Genomic DNA, 18,516 nt, shown 5'->3' on the forward strand with positions numbered 1-18,516 from the left:
TAGATTACTATGATATAGATCATACTGTATGTGTACGCCATGAATACGCCATAAGTACATTTCCAAGAAAGAAATGCCTTTTAGCAGACACTTTTATCCAAAGCATACATAAATTGTGTATGGGTTAATTGCCTTGCTCGAGAGTAGAACGACAGATTTTTAGCCTGGCAGCTCGGGGATTTGTCCAGCAACCATTTGTTACTGGCCCAACGCTCTAACCATTAGGCCCACTGTCCTGTGTTCAAAGCACAATGCTCTACCAACTAAGCTACAGAGGCCCACATTACCAATGTGCTATAGAGCTTGTTACTAAAAAAACATTTATTGTCCTTATACACTTCTTGTACTGCAGACCTGGGTAAAATATATAATGTAAAATATTTTCAAATACATGGGAGTTTCATTTCATTTGGTTGAGTACAATGAAACCAACACAACAGTAAAAGAAGTGCACCACGCAAACTAAATATTTCTGATTAACATATATTTTAAAGTATTCAACCTATGTATTTGACCCAAGTCTGGTTTATTGGTTGTGCATTTTTCAGCTCTTGTTTTTGCTTGTTTAAGTTGACATTTTAGTCATTTAGCAGACACTTTTATCCAGAGCAGCTTAGTTAGTGAATTTCTTAAAGGCCCAATGCAGCTGTTAATTTATCAATATCAAATTGTTTCTGGGTAACAATTAAGTACATTACTGTAATAGATTTCCATTAAAATGGGAAACATTTGCTTTTTAGTTAAAAAAACTTCTGAAACTAAAAATTTGCTCGGTCTGGGAGTGGTCTGAGTGGGGAGGGGGAAACTGAAAACTAGCTGTCACTGGCACAGAGGTTTTGGACTTTCTTTGTTATTGGTCAATTAATCAATTTACCGCATGGTGATGTCACCATGGAAAGCAGAAACTCCCGCCCATGCAAACCTGCTGATAATACGGTAATGTGTAGATTGTATTTTCAACCAGCAACTATCAGATACAGTGAGGGTAGTCTGTGCGGGTAGGCTAGTCTACATGATGAGATTATTATATATAAGAGCAAGAATATTTGTATTTGTCAAATGGCAGTCAAGCATCGATCATCATGTCACCAGCATAAGACCTTCGATATATATCGGAAAGGAGCATCAAGATCAATGTGTACTTTCACCACCATGTGAAGTTCATCATCACTTATCACCTGTAGCCTAATGTACTTCATGGTTTACCAAGCCGTAGTGGGAGGACCACACACCATATCATCGCGTGACTCCAAGTTTACTTCCATATGATGGCTATTATATCAATACATGTCTATAAAGGCGTTTCCAACACCATTTCTCGCATGATACATTTTACAGACAAAAAAATTCCCAGGTCGAACAAACAAATGATCTATCGGCATTTATAAAATTGTTTTGAAACGGTTTCCATCACAGCTGGCATGTTTTTTTTTTATACGCTATCACTTTAGTCGCATAAAAACGGTGGATGGAAACATGGTTACTGTCAGCAAATATTTCCTCAATAAGTAGCAAAGTCAGTGCATGTCCTGAGTAGTGGTACTGAACAGCTTAAATTCTGGTATACAGATGAATATATGTTTTTTACTGCATTAAATTCAAATAAGAAATGTCATGCATTATCATCTCCAGGGAAATTAAATGATTTTGTGTCTGGCCTTCTCTCACTGATTTTGACTCAGGCGAGTGCAGCATGCCGTGCAGTAATGCTTGTACAAAATAAACTGCATCTGTATTCATAGAAGGATTTGGTAGAGGAGCCATTAAAAAAGTACTGAAAAGAGGAACTGTGTATCACTTACCAGGTAATACCATCACAAATAGCCACGCTCATCCAGTGCTTTGGCTGTCACTGGGTTCCATTTTGCAGTGGGCTTATTGCTGTTATGGCCTGTTTTTGAGGAAAAAAATAAAACAATATAGATGAAGATGAACTCAATGCAAAAACACACATGACATTTAATTTTTTTGTGTTTTTTTACAGATGACGTCAAAGCAAATTTTGGGCAGATGCCAGCATTAAAAATATTTGGATGCTTTAATATTTATGCTTTATTTACAGTTGTAAATTTACTGTTGAGACCAATTGTACAGTATGAGGAGAACATGTCGTTTTGGAACAGTGTACTGTACATGAATGTCCGTAGGTGTTTTTACAAGCCGCTGTGACTGTACAAGCTTACCTGCATCAGGCCGGGTTTTGGGTGGGTCTAGCATGGAGTGTGTGTTTGCGGGGTGCAGGTGGTGGCTGGGATGTTCTCGGGGCTCCGTCGGTGCTCGCGACACGATAGCCGAGAGTAGGAGGGGTCGCTGGTGATGGTACTTAAGTCTGTATGTGTCCGTCATGCAATTGTCCACGCTGAAGTACGTGGTGAGGGAAACCCCTTGGGCTGCCGCTGACTCGGCTCCAGGTGGCCTGCAGATGGGCAGCCTCTCCTCACTTTCGCCCGACGATGGGTTACTCCTCTCTGGGTCCGAGCCCGACTTGGAGCTGGCACCCGTCGAGGGCCTCTGCAGAGGGCCATTGGATTCCGACCTCCGGTTGGGGCTGGGGGTATGTGAGGCCGAGGTGGGCCGGACGCTGGGCCGGGGGCTGGTCTGGGAGGGCTCCTGGAGTAGCCTGGGATGGAAGCAGTGGCGGCCAACATCCCCCTGGTGAGGGGAAGCTCGCTGGGCGGCTTTGGGGTGAGGCAGTGGTGGCGTGATGGGCTGATGTTGAGATGAGGGCTCTTCCAGTTCGATATGGGGGGGTTGGTGGAAGGCCAGGTGGTGGGGGGGACAGGGCAACTCGGACAGAAGGGGCTTGCTGTTGCTGGAGCGGTAGGCACTGTCCTCTTGTTCTGAGAGATTCCCAGTCAGGTTGTCGGTACTGTTCCACTCCGAGCTGCTGGGTTCACCCAAGCGCCGCAGGGCGGGGCTATCGCCATGGTGACCACCTCTGTTGTTGTTACTCATCTCTGGCGATTCCATCATGTGACTGCTCCTGTTGTCTGAGGAGCTAGCGTCCCTCTCTAGACCAGCTCCTTTCTTAGAACTACAGGGGCTGTATCTACATTTCTGTCTGTAGAATACAACACAATATACTTTCTAAATGCACAAAATATAGATGTACACATTGACAATTACGACATTAAACATATCAACATAACATTACCTTGAACTTGGACTACTTTTCAGAAGATGTGAAACTTGATGGTCGCAATTCTTTCCCTGAGTTGTCAGTTGATGTTTACCTAGAAGAAAAATAGACAAAGCTGAAATTAACACACTCACTGCTTAGGACAAAATGAAAATGAAACCCCAAAATGATGCAATCACCAACATTTTATGGAGTTATTTATTTACATTATTTATAAAGTATGGATAGTTTTTCCCCATGATAAATCTTGATATTTTGTCCAGAAGGGAAAAGTAATACAACTTGGGGGTGATTCCATTGAATAAATTACATCAACAGTTAATCAGGTCTATTTATTCATGATTTATAAATTAGGAATAAGTATTTGACATTTTCATTTAAACCATCATTTTCTAGAGACACAAAGAAAATAACACCTAATCGCAGAGAAGAGAAAAAAACGAACAGAGCAACACACAGGAGAGACATTAGAGCAAGAGAAAGAAAAAACTGAAAGAAAGAAAGAAAGAAAGAAAGAAAGAAAGAAAGAAAGAAAGAAAGAAAGAAAGAAAGAAAGAAAGAAGAGAGAGGGATGGACAAGCAGGTAGACACAGACACAGAGACAGAGACAGAGAGCGAGAGAGAAAGAGAGCAAGAGAAATAGGGAAGGGCCTATTTTCAGGGAGCCTATTTGTCTCACAGTGCCAGTGAGATGGGGGAGTAAAAGCAGTTCTGTTTCTCTGACGCACGATGGCACCACAGGGTTGATCTCCACCGCCATTGACCCTGCTGCTGGATTGACCAATTGGCAGACGGTCAGCACAGCAGGAGGCAGTATATGCATGCTAAATTCATCCACTTTAAAAATGGAATCGTATTTTTTTTTCCTTCCTGCCACTGACCTAGAGGTCCATGCAAGGATAAAAGCTGTGGGAGTCAGTTTGGCTCTAGATTCACACAGGTTGACTGTAGAAGGAAGCATTGCTATAAGTTAACATATTCAGGTGAAGGGATAAAACATGTTCAACTCTATGCTCTTCCATAAAACTATGAAAGAGTGTTAAAAAGGGGCCAGCACTTGATTCAGTTGCAATAAAAGCTTTGAATAGCTTAGCTTTTATATATTTTACGGGGAACTTATCCTACTGGAGCACACAGCGCTCTACACACAAGCTAACATATTAACAACAATGACTAAGGCGGAAACAGTCAAGTCCAGCTGCGGCATCTGAACAAGCATTTGGGGATTATTGTCAGATTAATGAATGTGGAGGGGCTTAATGGGTGAACAGGTTAAATCAACTTTTTGGCATTCTAGAGACCAACAGTCAACCAGCGCACAATCCAAATTGACATTCTGTGTACATTTATTCACTCATACGGTGTTTAAAATGTTTATTTTTATGTGACTAAAATGTCCTCTTTAGCCTTTGAACACACATCGGATAAAACTTGACAAAAATGCCATACTCTGGCCCCTCAAATACAATGGCATAGAATATCATATTTTTCATCAAATACACATAGGATAAAATGTGAATAGAAGGTCATCTTTTCCCTCAAATTCACATAGGATTTGTGCATCCTGTCAAAAGATGTTGCGAGCACAGAATCTACAAATCTAGAATATAGCTATCAAGGCAGACCGCAACAAACTCCCTCTAGGAAACAAAGTCAATAGGGTCGAGCTTAGGCAAGGTTTAATAAGATCTCCCTCTCAACATGACAACAACAAATTATCAAGTCAGGATGTTACTGTATTTTTATATTTTGTCTACCCTCATTCCCAGTGTGGAAAATAGTCAGAGACCTACAGTACAACACAACACATATCCTACTGTACACTACACATGTCGGATAGATTTTGGCGTGTTATTTACAGTACTGCTAATTTACAGTAGCGACAGTAGGCCATGTGTTAGCTCGGCTCAAAATCTATTTCCACACTAGGTTTATTTAGCGTTTTCTTCTCGGATATCGTCATGTATTTTAAATAGCTAGTGCAGATTAGAACGTAAGAGATTTGAAGGGCTTGATTTTGCATGACTCACTAGGGCTCTGACAATCATGACAAAGGTCCTTTGCGTTTAGGGCCTATTGCCCCCATATTCAGTTGGCCGTAATCTAGCACCATTAAGTCAGGGGATCAAAATGAACAGTCCCTTAATCTGCTTTTCCTTCTTTTTTAAAGCCTATGTTTCCCTGAAACGTTGGTATGGGGGAGGGGAAGATAATACTGGTATCTCTCTTTTCAAAACACTGAGGATTTTGTCGTTGCTCGGATGTATTATACAAAGTCGTCTTATAATACAGTTTGAACATTTTATCAAGGGTTGCACTATGATAGTGTGATGGAAATTAAGTATCACATTTCCATCACAATAGATAGAAGATACATTATGTACTGTATTGATTTAGAACTATTACTATGATTTTGCAGGTATAACGCTAAACCTTTGTAAGAATAACACAATTTTTCAAGTGTTCTGAGAGATTTGGAGTTATGAACTCTTTAGGGACAGTTTGACATATGAAAAAAATATATTGCACACCCTCCCCCTCAAATCAAAAATAATGATTACCACCATAAATAACAATAACTGTAGCAACCCTGTGTTTATAAACGTGGATATCAACTTCAGAAAGTTGAGCGTTTGCCGACCACCACGGACGGACAGGCTCACACTCCTTGCCTGTATCATTACACTACGACCAGAGCCGGCTGCAGACAACGATCAGCTAGGGGTTAATCGTATTTTCCAGATGTTGATGCTATATTTATAATTATATAAAATATATGCAATTCATTTTCCATCAACAGGTTTCTTGTGCCAATGCACCACACACAACCAATAAGCAACATATAACTGCATACTGATTACCGACTTTGAGCGCTTATCATCATGGTTTGAGTCTTCAACACCAGAACCAAGAAGAGTATGTCAGTCTGGACAAAACAGAAATCACATCCCTCCCTACTCAGAATTGAAGGCTTGGTTTGACAATCTCCAAAAGTCATGAAGACTTTGTAACAGAAGTCTCTTTATATTATTCAAATGGCTGTTTAGTTTTTTCAACCTTTCTTTAACCAGGCAAGTCAGTTAAGAACAAATTCTTATTTTCAATGAACAGTGGGTTAACTGCCTGTTCAGGGACAGAACGAAAGATTTGTACCTTGTCAGCTCGGGGGTTTGAACTCGCAACCTTCCGGTTACAAGTCCAATGCTCTAACCACTAGGCTACCCTGGCGCCACGTTAATCAAGGAACCTACCAGGTACAACCCTAAATCTGTAAACTTGGGCACCCTGAAAGATATCATTCTGACCAACTTGCCCTCTAAATACACCTCTGCTGTCTTCAACTAGGATCTCACCGATCACTGCCTGCGTCCGTAAGGGGCCCTTGGTCAAACGACCACCCCTCATCACTGTCAAACACTCCCTAAAACACTTCTGCAAGCAGGCCTTTCTAATTGACATGGCCCGGGTATCCTGGAAGGATATTGACCTCATGGCGTTAGTAGAGGATGCCTGGTTCTTCTTTAAAAGTGCCTTCCTCACCATCTTAAATAAGCAAGCCTCTTTCAAAAAATGTTGAACTATGAACAGACATAGCCCTTGGTTCACTCCAGACTTGACTGCCCTTGACAAGCACAAAAACATCCTGTGGCTTACTGCATTAGCATTGAATAGCCAACGCAATATGCAACTTTTCAGGGAAGTCAGGAACCAATATACACAGTCAGTTAGGAAAGCTAGGGCTAGCTTTTTCAAACAGAAATTTGCATCCTATACCACTAATTACAAAAAGTTTTGGGACACCGTAAAATCCATGGAGAATAAGAGCACCTCCTCCCAGCTGCCCACTGTCACCACTGATAAATCTACAATAATCGAGAATTTCAATAAGCATTTTTCTACTGCTGGCCATGCTTTCCACCTGGCTACCCCTACCAACAGAAACCTCTGGCAGTCTCTATGGGGGTGCCACAGGGTTCAATTATCGGGCCTACTCTCTTCTCTGTATATATCAATGATATCGCTCTTGCTGCTGGTGATTCTCTGATCCACCTCTACGCAGACAACACCATTCTATATACATCTGGCCCTTCCTTGGATACTGTTAACAAACCTCCAAACGAGCTTCAATGCCATACAACACTACTTCCATAGCCTCCAACTGCTCTTAAATGCTAGTAAAACTAAATGGATTCTCTTCAACCGATTGCTGCCCGCACCTGCCTGCCCGCCTAGCATCACTACTCTGGACGATTCTGACTTAGAATATGTGGACAACTACAAATACCTAGGTGTCTGGTTAGACTGTAAACTCTCCATCCAGACTCACATTAAGCATCTCCAATCCAAAATTAAAATCTAGAATCGGCTTCCTATTTCGCAACAAAGCCTCCTTCACTCATGCTGCCAAACATACCCTCGTAAAACTGACTGTCCTACCAATCCTTGACTTCGGCGATGTCAATTACAAAATAGCCTCCAACACTATACTCAGCAAACTGGATGTAGTCTATCACAGTGCCATCCGTTTTGTCACCAAAGCCCCATATACTACCCACCACTGTGACCTGTATGCTCTCGTTGGCTGGCCCTCGCTACATATTCGTCACCAAACCCACTGTCTCCAGGCCATTTATAAGTCTTTGCTAGGTAAAGCCCCGCCTTATCTCAGCTCACTGGTCACCATAGCAACACCCACCCGTAACACGCGCTCCAGCAGGTATATTTCACTGGTCATCCCCAAAGCCAACACCCCTTTGGCCGCCTTTCCTTCCAGTTCTCTGCTGCCAATGACTGGAACGAATTGCAAAAATCAGTAACGCTGGAGACTTATATCTCCCTCACTAACTTTATGCATCAGCTGACAGAGCAGCTTACCTATCACTGTACCTGTACACAGCCCATCTGTAAATAGCACATCCAACTACCCCATTCCCATATTGTTTTTGTTTTTTTGCACCCCAGTATCTCTACTTGCACATCATCTGCACATCCATCCCTCCAAAGTTAATGTTAAATTGTTATTTATTTTGCCACTATGGCCTATTTATTGTCTTACCTTCCTAACCTTACTACATTTGCACACACTGTATATTTTCTATTGTGTTTTAAACTGTACATTTGTTTATCCCATGTGTAACTCTGTGTTGTTGCTTTCGTTGCTCTGCTTTGCTTTATCTTGGCCAGGTTGCAGTTGTAAATGAGAACTTTTTCTCAACTGGCCTACCTGGTTAAATAAAGGTGAAATAAATAAAAATAATTTTAAAAATAAAAAGCAGTTTGGATGATGGAATGGGATTATAGTTTAGTGGATGACCGTGAGAAGGTAGCCGACAGTTTGGAAGTACTGTAGCCTAATCAGATTAAAACACTGACTAATTGTGTTTATGCTAGGGTGACCAGACGTTTCCGTTTTCCGGGAATGTCCCCGTTTTTAACTGTGTGCTAAAAACAGACCGCAAAGTGAAATTATATTTTACGTGGCAAGAAAGACCAGGCAGCAGAGCCTACTGGTTGATGTCTCAATCGCGTTGTGTTTGTATTGGCCAACAGAGGGGGCTGCTCGCTGTAGCAGCTTCATTCACTCTTCTTCTTCTACTAACTACTTGCTCTCGCTAGTTTTAGAAAAAACTGCTGTGGAAAACTCGGCCAGAAACTAGCAAGTGTCAAGTGAATTCACATCACCCCAAACTTATTTTCAAGGCAGGTGAGTTACTAGCTAGTGATGTTATAATGTCACAATTTATTATATAGATAGTGTCAAGCCTGCTCCCGCTCCCCCCCCCCCCCCCCCCCCCCCCCCCCCCCGGCACTCGAGGGCGCCAGGCTCCCCAGCATTGGACTCAATCACCTGTTTACTACCTCCCCTATATTTGTCAGTTTCCCATCTCGGTTCCCCTCATTTGTCATTGTGTACCCGTGTGCTGACGCTGTTTCGGTCTTGCTCTTTGTCTGTTCCTAATTAAATGTCAACTCCCCGTATCTGCTTCTCATGTCCGGCGTTGGTCCTTACAGATAGATGATCTGCTCTATAAGGTTTTAAATAGGTTATGCTAGCTAAAGTTAGTCTAGCTAGGTTAGTTAGCTACTGGCATGGCAGCTAAGTTAAAAAAAACGTTCACATGTAAACATGACACAATTCATTATGAGAATATTTATTTGTAGATTACAATTTTAATGGTTTGGCATTATAATAAGTAGTGTGAAAATATACTTTGACATTATCATGGATAACATTAACATAATGTTTTCTGTTAGAGAGTTGAGAGGAAGGTGTACTATTTATTATTAAAGATTGCCACACATAAAAGGTAATACATGTGAAATGACTAATATTTAGGCATCATCCTAACGTTCTCTAGGAGCAGGTTCTAGGTCAAGGAAAGCCGCTCGGATCAGAAAGGAGGCAGAACACTTGTTATACTTTCCTGAATAATGGGCCTGCTGGGAGCATAGGCCTATGTGGACACACTATATAGGACGACTTCGGAGAAGTCCTCATCGTAGGCCCCGGGCTGGGGAGCTAGGAGCAACAACGGCTCAGCTGCAAAGTGGTAGGTCATACAAGCTCACAGAATGGGACCGCTGAGTGCTGAAGTATGTAGCGCGTAAAAATAGTCTGTCCTCGGTTGTAACACTCAATACAGAGTTCCAAACTGCCTCTGGAAGCAATGTCAGCACAATAACTGTTCGTCAGGAGCTTCATGAAATGGATTTCCATAGCCAAGCAGCCGCACACAAGCCTAAGATCACCATGTGCAATGCCAAGTGTCGGCTGGAGTGGTGTAAAGCTTGCCGCTATTGGACTATTAGAATCTGCCCCAATGCATAGTGCCAACTGTAAACTTTGGTGGAGGAGAAATAATGGTCTGGTTCAGTCTAGGCCCCTTGGTTCCAGTGAAGGGAAATCTTAACAATGCAGCATACAATGACATTCTAGACGTGGCAACAGTTTAGGGAAGGCCCTTTCCCATTTTGCAATGACAACGCCCCCGTGCACAAAGCAAGGTCCATACAGAAATGGTTTGTTGAGATTGGTGTGAATGGACTTCACTGGCCTGCACATAGCCCTGACCTCAACCCTATCAAACACCTTTGGGATTAATTGGAACGTCGACTGCAAGCGGTGCTCGACCTCACTAATTCTCTTATGGCTGAATGGAAGCAAGTCCAGTAGCAATGTTCCAACATCTATTGGAAAGCCTTCCCAGAAGAGTGTAGGCTGTTATAGCAGCAAAAGGGGGACCAACTCCATATTAATGCCTATGATTTTGGAATGAGATGTTTGACGAGCAGGTGTCCACATACCTTTGATCATGTAGTGCAACATTCTGAGAACCATGTTTCTTAAGAGGGAATTTAAGTACTTCAGCGTAACGTTTCCTACAGGTTTCCTCATGGTTCTATTTAAAGTAATGTTCTCAGAATGTTCAGAGAACATTAAGAAACAACGTTCTTCTGTGTGAATTTCAGTACTCCAGGATAATGTTTTCTGCAGGTTTCCTCATGGTTCTACATGAAGTCATGTTTCCAGAACATTAAGAAAACTTTCCATAAAAAAACAAAAGAAAATATTACTAACGTTCAAAGAGCGTTCTAAGAATGTAATTTAAAAATAGATGCAGTGCCTTGAGAAAGTATTCACACCCCTGGGCTTTTTCAAAATGTTGTTGTATTACAGCCTGAATTTAAAATGGATTAAATTGAGTTTGTTTGTCACAGGCCTACTACACACAAAACCCCATAATGTCAAAGTGGAATTATGCTTTTAGAAATGTTTACAAATTCATAACATATTCAAAGCTACAATGTCTTGAGTCAATAAGTATTCAACCTCTTTATTATGGCAAGCCTAAATATGTTCAGGAGTAGACATTTTCTTAATGCAAAATCAGCAGCTACTCTTCCCGGGGTCCACACAAAACATGCCACATAATACAGTCAATGGGGTGTGAATACTTTCTCAAGGCACTGTATCTATTTTTAAATAGCATTCTTAGAACGTTCTTTGAATGTTAGTAATATTTTCTTGTGGTTTTTATGGAAAGTTTTCTTAATGTTCTGAAAACATGACTTCATATAGAACCATGAGGAAACATTATCCTGGAGTACTGCACATCAATAGACAAGAACAGCTCAAGGACAGAACTACATACATTTAAAGAACGTATGTTGAGCAGTGAATTTCAAACACAGATTCATTCAACCACAAAGACCAGGGAGGTTTTCCAATGTCTTGCAAAGGGCACCCATTTGCAGATTTTTTTTTTAAAGCGGACATTGAATATCCCTATGACAATGGTGACGTTATTTATTACACTTTGGATGGTGTATAAATATACCCAGTCACTACAAAGATACAGGTGACCTTCCTAACTCAGTTGCTGGAGAGGAAGGACTGGAGAGGGTGACTTTAAAACAGTTACAGTTTAATGGATGTGATCAGAGAAAACTGAGGATGGAACAACATTGTAGTTACTCCACAACAATACCCTACATGAGGTTTATATCGAATATAATATTCAAAAATATGCATCCTGTTACAATAATGCACTAAAGTAAAACTGCAAAAAAAATGTGGCAAAGAAATTAACTTCCTGTCCTGAATACAAAGAATTATGTTTGGGGAAACTCCAACAGAACATATCACTGAGTACCGCTCTTCATATTTTCAAGCATGATGGTGGCTGCATCATGTTATGGGTATGCTTGTCATGGGAATGGACTAGGGAGGTTTTTAGGATAAAAAGAAATGGAATAGAGCTAAGCATAGGCAAAATCCTAGAAGAAAACCTGGTTCAGTCTGCTTTCCAACAGACAGTGGAAGACAAATACACCTTTCAGTAGGACAACAATTTAAGGCCAAATATACACTGCAGATGCTTACCAAGACGACATTGAATGTTCCTGAGTGGCCTAGTTACAGTTGTGACTTAAATTGTGGAAAAAGTGGAATGTGGATGTGGAAAAAGTAAAGGGGTGTGAATTTTTTCCGGAGGGCACATTCTCAACATCAAGAAAACATTCTCTATCCACTATCTTGTTTTAAAAAAAAAAATATATATATATATATATATATATATATATATATATATATATATTTAACCAGGCAAGTCAGTTAAGAACATATTCTTATTTACAATGATGGCCTAGGAACAGTGGGTTAACTGCTTTGTTCAGGGGCAGAACGACAGATTTGTACCTTGTCAGCTCGGGATTCAATTTAGCAACCTTTCTGTTACTGGCCCAACGCTCTAAACACTAGGCTACCTGCCGCCCCGTATGTCTTATTTAGGGCTTGTTTCCTTTGAAATGGGGTCTGTTTGAATTGACTAAAATTAACAGCTTGGTATGAGTAAAAAAAACAAAACAATGCATGGTAGCTCCATCCTGGTGGCAAAGTGGACTACTTCCATGGATAGAGAACATAAGGAAATTAATATAATGTGTACCATCTGTGCTTGGAGTTCAAAACAGTCAGCCTAATGTAGCAGTGTTATTAAAAGTCTTATTGAAACATGTTCTCAGATCATTATTTAATGAGCTTCAAATAATCTATAATTGCTGTTCTCACAACGTTAATAAAAACTCCAAAGAAAACTTTCAGGGAACCATAGTAAAACATTCTCAGAATCTCCCTGCAAGCAAAAAAAGTTAGTTCCCAGAACAGGCAAAATATTAACTTCCAAAATATTAACTTCTAAAAGCGTAGTGCATAAGTGAAGTGCCAAAACACCTAGATAGAGAGGGCACATGCAAACAGATGAGGAAATTGGCTATATGGAAGACATGAAAACCTGCAAAATGGTGAATGTAAATCAGGGGAAAAAATGTACTACCCTCCCCAAAGCAAAACAAAAGTTAGACAACCTTCCCGTTTTGGAGCAGCCCTCCCACCCTAGTACATTTTCAAACTGTCCTTTAGAGAGAACATGACTCAGTTTCAGTTTACATTAAAAACAATGAACCTTCACTAAACATACTGTACTACAGTTGTAGGATATTAATTGACTAGTATTGTCGCAGCAAAAATAATCCTGCAGCATGTTGCGTGATCGGTGGTTAGGCTATATTAGTGGTTAGGCTATTAGCCGGCCAAAATTAGGCTACATGAAAAGTGAAGTACTGTTAATATAACCATGTGTTTTTGCATGTTTTCAGTGAATTTATGTAAATCATGAAACCCATCTGCATTTCCCACTGTGCAGAAAAATTCTCAGTTACAAAAGAGTGATCAAATTAAGATCATACATCTGTACAACTTATATATTAAACACACATGCTCGAAAGCGCAGAACATCCACTTACCTTGATGCAAAGGGGAGTGTACCGCATCAGGTTTTGAATCGCACCTGTTTGGGTGAAGCTGACCCCTGCAAAAAAAATAAAAGAAGATTTAAACTCTGAAACAACCCAAAATGGACTTCAGAGAGTAAGATCATTGTGTTTCACCCAAGAGACTAAGTTTATGATGGACATTGTGGTACAACTATCCTTGTGTGACATTTAAAGTGTTACATTTATTTTATTATTGTCTGGAAACACATGGGTCCCCTGAAAAGACAAAAAATCTATATAAACAAATATAAGGCAAGTTTATTAAGTGTCAACACATGAACTCGATTAAACTTAACAACATTACAGTCACTTAATACAAGATTTGAATGTAAACAAAGTCCACCTTTGTGAATGCACACCTGGCATTAATCTATGCTCCTAGATTTTAGCTCAGCAGGCTAAAGCCCGGTCTCTAGAGCTGGGTTTAAACCCCAGTCTGCCATCATACCTCTGAGACTGCACCTCTGGTGTCAACCGCTGCTCCTTCCCGGCAAAGCTGTCCACCCCTGGCGAGTCAGGGTTGGTGGAGCCGCTGCTCAGCCGGTCGCTGCTCTCATATCCCGACTCAGTCCTCTGGATGGTCCAGGTGTCGCTGCGCAACAGGGCTTTGGTCCCGCCCTTGGCCCTACTCCCGCTGCTTCCATCCCCTCCACCGCCCCGGTCGCCGTGCCCACTTGCCCTGCCCTCCGATTCGAGGGAGCTGTGGCTCTCTGTCTCTTGCCGCTGCTCGTCCTCGTAAATTGTCATCAAGCACTTCTGCTGCTTGCACTCTTCCCTCATCCTGAGACGGTCCCGTTCCCGCTCTTTATCCTTTTCCCGCTCTTTTTCCCAGTCCCGGTTGTCCTGTTCGCTGCCATGCGGGATCTCCTGATAGGAGGGTTTAGCGAGCCTGGGGCTACCACCACCGCCATAGTGCTGCTGTTGTTGTCGCCGTTCAAGGTCGTTCAAGACGCTGTCCACATTCAGAACTTCCCGGATTGGCCTCCAGGAGGGCTTGGCTTTGTTATGGCCCGCTCCCAACCTGCTGCCCTTATCCCACGCGTCCTGGCTGCCGTCCTGTTCTTGGTGACCAGGGGATGTTTCCTGTCTCCAACTGTGTCCGCCAAGGGCACCGGATTGAGAGCGTGGGTCTGGGTCCTGGGAAGCTCTGCTCTGGTGGGAGGATGACAACTTGTCAGCCCGGGCTCCACTGCCGCCTCGCAAACTCTGGTCAGCGTGCTGCCTCAGCCCGCCCTCGGGCGGGGATCTGGCATAGGACATATCTAAACAGGAAGTGACATACAGATGTAGGATCTTAATGTGTGCCAGTTTGCAACAGCAGGACAATAATCCTGCAGCAACATGAAATGTGAATTATTATGTGGATTATAATTAATGGACATTTTTGTAGGGGTTGATACATTAGGGCAGATCAAGTCTGATATTTCAAAGTGGAAATTACAAACTTTTGAAATTCTAAACCTCAAATACACTACACATTTACATTTTCCTAGATTGCTCGAAAGTTCTCCTGCAACAGGTTGATCAAATTAAGATCCTACATATGTAAGAAACAGCATTTTTGTTTTAGTGTGCCAAGCATGCATATTGTACTTGTGTAGCATCGTAAAATGTATTTAGGCCTACAATCTACGTATAAACTTATTCTAGGTGGTTTTTAAATATATTTCTCAGGATTGGATAAATGTTGAACAATGAATGGCTCGATTGAGAGAAGAAAATCTCCTGCACTTGGTCCAAGGTTTATATCTTAAAAGTTGAAGATATTTGACATAGGATACAATGCCTTCCAACATCGTCCAGATATTCCAAAAGACAATATTACATAATCTTTCTCTGAATATTCTGTTTTAGGTGGAATTTTGTGTCGAAGAATCTGATTGGAGAGGGCACTTTTGGGACACATGTCACATGGTCTTCTGGGAAACACTGGCAAAATGCAAAGCACATTGTTTAGCTTCATCAGAAAACTTACCTCTGAACTGAAAATGTAAGAATAATAAAGTATGCTAAAATTTAGAAAAGCAGGTCACACAAATAATAAAACCTAGGATTAGAACTACACAAAAAAAACTGAAGCACTCTGGAACCAATTATTTCCATCTTACATGGTTATATTTGCCCTGAGATAACTTTTTCTGTGTAGAACAGATGGTATGCTATTTTCTTGGAGATTGGCCAGTCCTGTAAAACATTTCCTGACTCCATATTGCTGCCCTTAGTTTGCCCTTTGGTTTGGGCCACATCTAAAAAAACTATGCACCAAAACATTATCCAAGTGACACTTCAGGCAATCTATTGGATGTGCACAGCATCATATCACATTATAGTCAGTACTATTTGTGTCTATAAACAGTGTGAAAAATCATCCAACCAATCTTAAGGAGAAAACCCTTGTATCTTAATAATCTACAATCAGGTTAACACAGTCAAGTATACATTTATTTTGGTTGTAGCACTGGTTGGTTGAATAGTTCACTCATCACACACAACATTAAGTTTGTGGTAGTCAGTGACAAGTAACTGCCTCTGATTCAATGAATAGTAATTTCAATTTTTGTGCAAGTTATTTCTATCTGCCACTGTAAGCTAAAACTGTTTTGACAAAAATAGTATGGACACAATATACTGGTTCTTACACATGTCATCAGCGCTTGTCATGGTTTTTCAAGGTACCCCTCAAAGTACAGTAAAATGTTACCTTATGAGTATAACAATCACTGTAGTGCACGTTACCTTTGTGTGGATCTGGTTTTCGACGCCCTCTTTCGGCCTCCTTCTTTATCCCCTCTACAACCCTCTGGGAAGTCTCCTTGGAAGGAACCCGGAATTTGTTGGGACTACAAGGTGGGCCTTTCACTATGGATATCAGGATTGGGATAACACATGAGTTACAACACATGCTCATTTGATTTGATTTATTTTACAATTTAAAAACACAATTCAACCATACGATGTGGATACAATGCATTTAAAATCATATAATATAACACAAAAAATGTTTTATTATGTTTTGAGGTCTTTTTTAAATCTTAGTTGTCTTCCTCTGCCAAAATCCAAGTCTGGGTCATGTTCTGCACAGCAGCAGTTTTGAAATGGAAAACGAAAATGAGGTTCAATATGCTTCAAAGCATTTTCTACTGTTCGGTACCTACTGGCCTCAACCTGGATCTTACCTCTTTTGTAGCCTGAGGTGGAGGGTGGAAGTAGCATCTGCTTATAGGGCCCCTGGTTGGAGCGGAATGGGCCTGCATTCTCCCGGATGGCATCCAACTTCTTCATCCCTGCAGCAGAAGCAGAACATCAGATAGGCATTCAGTGAGATGAGGTGAGAGCTAATGGCCACGTTCCAGGCTGACTACATTTCAGATGCATGCCAGATCTCAGAACGCTTGGATGGGTGTTTAACATGTCAGCTATCCACATCATATGATATAGCAATCTGATGCTTAACTGAGCAGTGAATGACGTGGCACACAACCATTTGTTGTTGTAATGCAACATCTGCAATTCAGTTGGTCTGGAACGCAAACTATGTGTATGAAGGCCTTTGTTCCAGCCCTACACTAACCCAGCTGATTGACTTTCTCAACAGTTAGCAGAATAAAGTATGTTAAAGTAGGACTAGAATAAAATCCTACAGTGGTGGCCAACTGCACAGGAGGAGAGCTGGCCACAGCTGCAGTAAGCTAAAATGCAACATTGGACAATGCATTTAAAAAAAACATTATAATAAAGTTGCACTTTTTCCACAAGTGTTGTTTACTCCTTTGGTTGTTTTTCTACGACACATGACATGACCCAGCTCAGTAGTTGGCCTGTCACAAACTTGTGTCTATCCTTGCCAAGGTGTTCTGCCTCACTAAAACAGCAACTGGCATTAGTTTACTCCATTTTTGGTAGCATCTAGCCAGCCCATGTTGCATACCAATTCTCTACCCTGCTGCTTTGTGTGTACGCATTTTCACTTGCCTTCACGGGTTTAAAAGGAAAAGACTGGTGCAAAGAATACGGTGGATGCTCCCATGGCTCTGGAGCCACATCAGGCCCTCAAAATGCTTTCTTGTAAGGCCCAGACTAATATCTGATTCCTATTGGAATTAGGCCCTCTCCTCTGTAAGGGTGTTTAACTGGCGGCAGAGAAGTCAGACGCAGGAGAGAAATGTTTCCAACGGCGCAGTTTATTTTTTTAAAAACCCACCGGAAAACATAATAATAAAAATCAATGGGTAACATAACCCGACGCACACCAGTACAGACGTACACAAACACTTACAATAAACAATCACCGGCAAGGACATGAGGGAAAACAGAGGGTTAAATACACAACATGTAATTGATGGTATTGGAACCAGGTGTGATGGAAGACAAGACAAAACCAATGGAAAATGAAAAATGGATCAGCGATTGTCACACTCTGACCATTATTTGAGTTGTTTGTTTCAATGGTTTGTTTGGTCAGGGTGTGATATGAGTGGGCATTCTATGTTGCATGTCTAGTTAGTCTGTTTCTATGTGTTTTGGCCTGATATGGTTCTCAATCAGTGGCAGGTGTTTGTCGTTGTCTCTGATTGGGAACCATATTTAGGTAGCCTGTTTTGTATTGTGGTTCTTGGGTTATTGACTATGTTATGTTGCATGTTAGCACAGTGTTCATTAGCAGTCACGGTCGTTTGTTGTTTTGTTAGTTTGTTCAGTGTACTTCGTGTTTTTTCGTCATCCATTAAACTATGCATTCACACCACGCTGTGGTCTCCTCCATACGACGATCGTGACAGAATAACCCACCAACAATGGACCAAGCAACTTGGTAACGGCCAGCAGCAGCGGCAAAGAATGCAGGACTCATGGACTTGGGAGGAGATTCTGGATGGCGAAGGACCCTGGGCACAGCCAGGGGAATATCGCCGCCCCAAAGCAGAGCTGGAGGCAGCGAAAGCAGAGAGGCGCAGGTATGAGGAGGCAGCACAGCAGCGTGGCTGGAAGCCCGAGAGGCAGCCCCAAACATTTATTGGGGGAGACACACGGGGAGTGTGGTGAAG

The 18,516-nt window shown here is 41.6% G+C and overlaps 1 protein-coding gene across 1 annotated transcript in view; it reads right to left on the reverse strand.

Moving 5' to 3' along the window:
• The window catches only part of LOC109894791 (inactive ubiquitin carboxyl-terminal hydrolase 53-like), a 51,018-nt gene that overhangs the window by 945 nt on the left and 31,557 nt on the right, over window positions 1-18,516 (reverse strand). Inside the window, exons 11-17 of the mRNA XM_020488472.2 lie at window positions 16,651-16,758; window positions 16,211-16,333; window positions 13,923-14,736; window positions 13,445-13,509; window positions 3,155-3,233; window positions 2,184-3,061; window positions 1,803-1,891 (exon numbers count right to left, since the gene is read on the reverse strand). Of these exons, the coding sequence (XP_020344061.1) occupies window positions 1,815-1,891; window positions 2,184-3,061; window positions 3,155-3,233; window positions 13,445-13,509; window positions 13,923-14,736; window positions 16,211-16,333; window positions 16,651-16,758 (2,144 nt within the window). The 3' untranslated portion in view covers window positions 1,803-1,814. The remainder of the gene's footprint in view (window positions 1-1,802; window positions 1,892-2,183; window positions 3,062-3,154; window positions 3,234-13,444; window positions 13,510-13,922; window positions 14,737-16,210; window positions 16,334-16,650; window positions 16,759-18,516) is intronic.

This window comes from Oncorhynchus kisutch, linkage group LG7 (genome assembly GCF_002021735.2).
Source record: "Oncorhynchus kisutch isolate 150728-3 linkage group LG7, Okis_V2, whole genome shotgun sequence".
Taxonomy (NCBI): domain Eukaryota; kingdom Metazoa; phylum Chordata; class Actinopteri; order Salmoniformes; family Salmonidae; genus Oncorhynchus; species Oncorhynchus kisutch.